The following is an 8,225-nucleotide window of genomic DNA, read 5'->3' on the forward strand; positions in this document are numbered from 1 at the left end:
TATTTTAGTTTAGGACAGGGAGCATTTTTGTAAAAGAAAGAAAGTGACAAAAAATTAGATGAATCTTCCTCAAGGCATCAGAGGATGTTGGAAGGTGTCCTGTTTCGTTCAGTTCAGTTCTGTCTTATCTCTGCCCGCCAACGTTGCTGCCAGCAACCTGGCTGCTGCTGCAGCTGCAAAATTAAGCGTGTCATTGTTTTTGTCATGAATGATTCGATCCATCGAGATCGGGGTGATGAAGGAACCGCAGCCGCATTGATGACGAACCAGCAGCCATATTTGATTTGATTGCAATGTCTGATTAATGGCGATGACTAGATTTGATTGATTGTTGGATGGGATGCTAGCAGCCTCTATTAAAAAACTGATTGAGTTCTTCTGTCTATGTTTAAGGTATGATATAATTTGGTATAGTTTTTCAAATAATACTTTAATCATTCATTTATCTTATATTATATTGTTTATGTTTATAAACTTATGATCATTGTAGCGTATATTTGATTACAAATCCAACCATATAAAATTTACATCAAAAATAAGAAATTAATAGTTAAACTATTGGTCAAAGATTGTAAAGTTTGAAACTTGATATGCATGCAACGGAGTATGCATGGTGGAGTTGGAGTGAGCTCTTTGTTTCTTTTTTGACTAATTGAAAACATGCAAAAGAAAGACACGAATATAATAATTAAGATGGTACTGGCCGGATTGCTGTGCAGAGAAATATAAAAAAAAATGGTTATACTAATACTCTGTATATTTGCATCATGAAACTGCAGCGCCGGTATCATGATGAGAACCACAGTGGTAGGATCCTCGTCTTTGGGACGACGACAAGGATGGTTGAGCAAGTAGATGGCAGATTGAGACTGCAGGCTTGTGATCATTGCTCGGTAGCTTCCTAATTAAACAGAAAGGGGTAATCGCCTGCGTCAAGATTCAGTCAGTCAGCCAGGCAGGCAGTTCAATTCCTAACTAAAGTCCTGCTGCCCCATTTTACAGTGTGGTTTGCCTGCGTTTTTCACTGGTAATCAACTTTCTGGTCCTAATTAGGAGGTCATGCACTAGAAGCAGAATCGTGAAGAGACCGAAAGAGACCACGGAGGAATGGCTTGAGTTGAGAAAGCAGCCGGCCAACTTTGTGAATTCATCATTTCCCCAGCGCAGTTCTGTGCTGCAACGTTGCCTGCAGCAATTTTTGGCTTTGTTCCTTCGTCATGATATTAAGAAAATTATGAGTCTCATAAACATAGCACGGTCTCAGGTAATCTCTCAAACTCACACTACTTTCGAGATTTAGTATTTGTTAGTTTTTGACCTAGTACTAATGTGAGTATTAGTACCGGATCTAACGGCTAATTCCACATGAACCCGTCGTGACCTCCTTTAGTACCGGTTGGGGGTTCCAACCGGTACTAGCTGGTACTAATGTGTCTGAGGGCCTTTAGTACCGGGTGAAGACTCCACCCGGTATTACTGGGTGATCTTTAGTACCGGTTGGAGCCCCCAACCGGTACTAACTTCCCTCCTATAAATCAGACGTCTTCCTCCTCCTCCCCGAGCCATTTCCTCTAGCTTGGGCTTCATCCATTCATGGCGAAATAGGGAAGGTGCTGCTGGTTTTTTGACCATTTTGTGGGGATTTTACTCATTCAAGTGTTCTAAAGGTTACAAACTTCATGCTCCCTTGATACATCGTTATTTGGAAAGATGTCATGAAGATGCTGTTGCAGCGGGTCAGGAACCTCCTTTTGATGGTCGTTATGCTCCACCGCCAGTCCCGGGGGTTTCAAGTCCACTGAGTACTATTGTCGCAGGAGGTACAAATAAATCACACGATGAGGTTGGGTCAGCGAAACCTTCGTCTTCGCCGCCCAAGGATGCTTAAAGTACTCCTAGACAGTACTCAGTGCATGGTTTGTCGTAGTGTATCATGTTGTTTGGGTTTGAAATTTAAATTTGTGTATTTCTATCTAAACTTTCAGCAACATTTGAGTTTGTCGTAGTGTATCATGTTGTTTGGATTTGAACTTTAAATTTGCGTATTTCTATTTAAACATTCAACAACATTTGAGTTTGTCGTAGTTTATCATGTTGTTTGGGCTTGAAATTTAAATTTAAATTTGTGTATTTCTATCTAAACTTTCAGCAACATTTGAGTTTAATGAAATTTGTATCATGTTTGTTATGTTTCATGTATAATTCTATGGATGATCAAAATATTTTTGGTTTGGTAATACTTTGTAGATAAATTGGTAATGGATGTACAACGCGGATAAACGCTCCATGGAATACATTAATGGCTTGCGTGGTTTTCTCGATATGGCAGAGTCCAACAAACCGCCGTCTGATTTCATTTGTTGTCCATGCCGAATTTGCAAAAAATGAGAAGGATTACTCATCCAGAAAGACTATTTACACCCTCATATACTTGGACCAAGCAGGAGTTATGATGGAAGATGATGATGATGATAAAGAAGAAGATGATAACTACATGATGATGATGAGGTGACTTTGCAGATGCTACAATGGGCGAGGCTGAAAAAGAGATGCTTGCAGAAGAAGGTCCTACCGATAATCTAGGTCAAGTGTTGCGAGATGCAAAGGAAGACTGTGAGAAACGTGAAGAAGTTAAAAGAATTGTTGTACCTAGATTGTAAATAGGAGCACAGGAAGTTTACACGCTGAAGCATCGAATTGACCTACTCCCCCAGATTTCGATCGCTTTAACTTTACCTTTTCAGAAAAATTTGATTTTGTTTTAGCTTTTAGGAGAGCTGCTGTTTTCATCTCGTGGACAAAGCTCAGATGTAATAATCCACTCATAATTTGCAAATCCCATTGCACCGAGGCTGGTGCAGGGAAACCAAAAAAAGGATTTGCTCTGCAAAGAACAATTTTCACCTTAGCTATTTAGACACTGCAATGAAGCATCACGGCTTCTGCATCTAAACACGCACACACTACCAATGAGACTCATGACTTACTGTCACTGAACAATAACATTTTCGTTTAAGGAAGAAGGATATTCTCTTATTCAAAAAGAATCTGCAGTGTTACATTCCTCTTAGAACTGCAGGTTCATGTTATACATGCCTTGCAGCTTGTGGTTTACACTTATACAACGGGCAGAGTATGCACCTCAGGTCAAAGAAGAAGAAGATGAACAAACATACGAAAGAATGCATTGTACAAGATCAAAAAACATCTTACGACAAACAACCAACAAAATTGTTAACCCTCATCTAACCAATTGAACGAACGCTGCAACGCCTTCGAAAACGGCGCTGCAAAGTCTGCAACTGCGGCGACACGGCGAGACCGGCCGGCCCTGTCAATGAGCAGCGCCGCCGGCTCACTTGCCTTTGTGCTTGGGGAGCGTGAGCGCCACGGCCGGCGTCTGGAACCCCATGAACTGCTGCTTGGGCGACCGCCTGGTGCCCCCCGGCGCCGGGCTCGGGATTGGGAGCCTGGCGCTGGTCGGGGTCGGGAGCCCCATGTAGTGGAGCCGCGGCGACAGCCTGATCCTCGGGGCTGGGGCGCGGCGACGGGATCGGCAGCGGCAGCCTGCCCGCCGCGCCCGGCGACGGCGCCACCCGCGGCGACAGGTTCACCTGCTCCAGCGCCATGCTCTGCAGGTCCGCCGGGTAGTCCCGGAGGCACCCGATGCGCGCGCCTGTCGGCGTCGACCACTTGAATGACGGCCGCCTCGCCATCATCTCTGGCTCCGGGGCATCCTCCTCCTCGCCTCCGCCGACGGCCATCTCGGCCGCCACCTCCTCCTTCACGATGTCCACCTCCGGCAGCTCCACCGGCTGGTCCGTCTCCACGGTCTCGCCGTGCGCCGCAGCTTCGGCGGTGGGCGCTTCGGCCTCCTCCGGCGCCTTCTTGAACGACGGGTACTCGTCGTCGTCGACGGAGCAGCGCTTGACGTTGGCGAGGTCGACGCTGTTCTCCTCGAGGAAGGCGATGAACTCCCTGAAGTTCTCCTCCGTGGGGTGGTAGTGCCCGCTGTATGGCCAGATCGCCCTGAGGACGCCCTCCTTGGCGACGAGCCTCCCGGCGGCCGTCGTGGCGGCGCCGGACAGGAAGCTCGAGTGTTGGAACCTGCCCTTCCTCTTCTGCCCGACGTACAGCGACCGGCTTGTGCTCAGCACGAAGATCCACTTGGACTCCTCGTTCGTGTTCACCAGCTCCCCGCTCTGCTTGTACAGCAGACGCCCTCCCTCCACGATCACCTCGTACGCCGCCCTCTCGTTCTGCGATTGATTTTGAAGTAAATTCAGATCAGTTGTAAGTTTATTTATGTTGCAATACAATTGGGAATTTTGAGATGTTTATTTAAAAGAATGTTGTGGGCATAAGACATACCGGTCCGAGGTACATGATCAGTTGTGAGTACAGCTTGTTTCTTGGGCATTTGGGGTGATGCTGGTCTCTGCCGGCGCCGATGTCCAGCCAGTAGAAGAAGGGCTCGCAGCTGGAGCTGGCTGACCAGATGTCGTAGTAGAGGTGCAGGTTGTGGCCGTAGCGGTGGCGCGGGTCAATCTAATTGAATCGAGGAAGAAGAAACAGATACCAGATGAGAAACATTTCCTCCATTAATCCAAGAGCAAAAATAGAAAAGAAATGAACAAGAGAAGGTAGCTTACCGCTTCGAGCCAGTGCTGGAGCGCGAGCTTCTGGGCCTTCTCGTCCTTGGAGAGGCCCTTGCCGACCTTGGCGATCCTCTTGCCGGCCCTGGACCATCGCGACGCGGCGGTCTCCTGCTTCCCCCCGTCGAAGAAGGAGATGGACTTGATGTTGAGGTAGACCGAGTCGTAGGTCTTCCACCAGAGCTCCTCGGCGATGATGGCGCCGTCGGCGAGGCTCCGGCGCGTGCGGTGGCCCTTGTAGATCTTCTGCAGCTTGGTGGCCGCCTTGTCGAGCTCCACGCGGGGCCGCGGGGAGATGTACTCGATCATGGCCTGCGCCGGGGACGCCGCCCGGCGGGGGCTCTGCTGCTGCGGCGCCGGCTGCAGCGCCAGAGTCCCCGGGCGCGCGCCGTTGATGCCGCTGCCGCCCCGGCCGGCGGGGGCCGCCGACTCAGGCTCTTGAGGGGGCGCCGCCACCTGCGCCTCCCAGTTCTTGAAGCTGAGCGAGCGCTCGAGGCCGCCGCGCGCCATCTTGGCGGTGGCCCTCGGCGATGATGTCCTCACCGGCGAGAAGCATCCATCCCGGGGGCTGCGCGGCTTCGGAGACAGAAGGTGGTTGCGCTCTGTGTTGAGCAGACTCAGAGACATCTCCCGACTGGGTCCTCCCTGCAGGGACGGTGTCGCTGCTGCCGGAGAGCCAATCGTTCCTGCAGGTGAATCATGGGCATGGTGATGATCAGCTTGGGAAACTAGTATGTTGCTGGACAACGAAAATCCTAGTAGTTTAGGAGTTCGTCAGAGAATCAGACTGGTGGTTGCAGGGCAGCAGGGCTAGCATATCAGCAATTGTTTGCAGAGCTAAATGCAATTATCCAAGCGAGGGACATGCTTGGCCTTATATAAAATAAAATAAAACTAGCATCTATCTTATCCTGAGAGAAGAAAAGTCAGGAATGGCAGCAAAACGGAAGCTTGGCCTTTATTGCGAGCGCCGTACTGTAGGGCAGGAGATTAAGAGGAATCACAACCACTCAAACGGCCTAAAATCTCCCAACAGAGTACACCAGCAGCACACCAGAAGAAGGAAGAAAAAACTAGTGGTAACTGGTAAATTCGTAGCATCGGTACATACCCAGAGAGCGGATGTGAGAAGGAGAACCGGAGGTCGAGAGCTCGCCGCCGTAGCCCGTAGGTGTGGCGTTGCTTTGAGGTTTCAGTTGCTATTGGTCCGTGGCAGGCACTCTCGAGGCAGGATGGGGGCGCCTATATATACATGCGCCAGCTACAAGGAGACCATGGAGGCAGGGGAGTACGAGTCCAAGTTGCGCGTTGCGGAGGCACGGGGCGTGCGGGGCGGTGCGGGAGACGACGAGGACGACGACTGGGACCGAGCGACCGGTCGTTGCCGCGCGAGCGGGGGATGGCCCTGGGTTGCCGACGAAGCCTCCGCGTCCCTGACCTGCCCGGTTTCGCACGTCAGCGCGGCCGTATCCACCCTCGGCGCAGCTTGTTGGTTTTGCGCGGCGGACGCGGCGGCGTTGTTTGGTTTGGGTTGGAACGGAAGCGAGCAGCCGAGCCAGGCCAGGCGTCGATTCGAGTCCGCCTCGCCCAGCAAAGGTCCTAGGTCCGTACTGGGTACTGCTGCACGACAGGGATGCTCGGCGTTGGTTGGCCGGTTGAAGTGATCAACCGCCGGAACATCAACCAAACACGGTACCATGCACTACACACAACACACGACGTTTTGTTACCGCGCTGCCGACGAAGCACAGTCAACTTTTTTTGTTTCTTTCGCTGGTCTCTTGGACAAAGACTCCGAGAGTTACCGCATTACTGACTTGGACTCAGCAGTGCTTGTCCGTGACCGCTCTGTGCATGAAGTGGAAGATCATTATAATATTGGTAATTATTTAAGGTTTAAAATAACCTGGCAATGATATTGATGTTTACCTAAAATTGTTGGTTGATGAACTTTTACGGTTATGGAAGGAAAAAGGTGTACGTGTGTGGGATGAGAACAAAAATGAGACTTTTAATCTACGAGCATTGTTGTCCGTAACCATCAATGATTGACTGGCACTCGGTAATCTTTCCGGATAGATAAACAAGGGAAATCGAGCTTGCATGTACTGTTTAGATGACACTTGTAGCATGTATTTGAAATACTGTAGGAAGGTCGTGTATACGGGCTATCGTCAATTTCTTTCTGCTAAGCACTCGTTAAGAAAGAAAGGGAAGCATTTTGAAGGGGAGGAAGAAAAACGTACTAAGCCCATTCACCGTAATGGTAAATCTGAATTTTCTATGATAAAGGATGTGAGGGTAGTCTTTGGCAAGGGCTCTGATAGCCAACCTGTTCTAAACAATGAGGATGGACATGCACCCATGTAATAAAAGAAGTCTATATTTTTAGAGCTATCTTATTGGAAAGTCCTAGAGATCCGTAGTGCAATGGATGTGATGCACCTGATGAAAAATTTTTGCATGAACGTGCTTAGCTTTCTGGGTACATATGGAAAGGCAAAGGATACAATTGAAGCACGTCGGGGCCTGAAATGTATGAAACAACGAGATGGTCTACATCCGAAAAAGAGAGATGATAGATATTACTTGCATCCTGCCAGTTACACTCTCAGGAAGAGAAGGAAAATATGTTTGAGTGCTTGAGTAGTATTAAGGTCCTATCGGGCTACTCCTCGAATATATATTAAAGAGAAGAAATTCATAGATCTAAAGGCTCATGACTGCCATGTCCTGACGATACAATTGCTGCATGTTGCACTGAGGGGTATTCTACCAGAGAATATGAGAATGACAATCGTGAAGCTACATGCATTCCTCAACATGATTTCTACTAAAGCTACTAAAGGTGTAGAATGACGTAGTGCAATGCCTTGTCAGTTTTGAGATGGACTTTCCACATTCCTTATTTAATATCATGACCCACCTTCTAGTAGTCTGGGGAACTGCCGGTGCTGCGTCCTGGAGAGAACCAACCACGTCCTGCAGCAACGCGGTTGTCAATGACGTAGCATCTTCTCTCACCACCGGAGCTAACATCTCCTCCGATTTGACGACAGGTCGGGGGCTAGGTTCGCAGCTGAGTGATCTCCGTCACCAACTGCTAGGCCTGTGCCTACCACACCAAGGTCAACATTTGAAGAAGACCTACACACAACAAAGCATCATAAATAGAGAGCAACCAATTGACACAGATTCAATGCTCAAATTACAGTTACAGGGTACTCACCTGGTTGACCAACGAGGCACCATAGGAGCTTTCATCACCAAGCGCACTAGCAAGGTACTAGGAATTGGCATACTTGGAGCTCCAAGGTTGTCGCCAATACCGCAACAAATAGTTGGGCAGCAGCAGCCACGCAATCGCCATAGGTGCCCACGCGTTTCCTCCATCGGAAACTTCGGATAGAGTAGCATCAGACACAGCCTCCGGCGTTCTGATTGCTTCACTCATATCCGTCTCCGTTGAACCGGCTACACCACTGGCATCCACTGTAGCCTCCAAAGCCACACCTGGAGTAGTCACCTCCGAAGCCATGGTCATATCATTGGAGACCATGCCCGCTGCAT

General features: G+C 49.1%; 1 protein-coding gene across 1 annotated transcript; it reads right to left on the reverse strand.

The window, feature by feature from the left end:
* Positions 1-3,005: 3,005 nt before the first annotated feature.
* Positions 3,006-5,920, reverse strand: LOC101772449 (IQ domain-containing protein IQM1). The gene is given in 5 exon segments (XM_014805314.2): positions 3,006-3,532; positions 3,534-4,259; positions 4,372-4,548; positions 4,653-5,341; positions 5,767-5,920. Coding segments are annotated over 4 exon segments (1,710 nt in total). The 5' UTR covers positions 5,283-5,341; positions 5,767-5,920; the 3' UTR covers positions 3,006-3,355.
* Positions 5,921-8,225: the final 2,305 nt, after the last annotated feature.

The sequence above is a fragment of the Setaria italica genome, chromosome V, assembly GCF_000263155.2.
Source record: "Setaria italica strain Yugu1 chromosome V, Setaria_italica_v2.0, whole genome shotgun sequence".
Lineage (NCBI taxonomy): Eukaryota > Viridiplantae > Streptophyta > Magnoliopsida > Poales > Poaceae > Setaria > Setaria italica.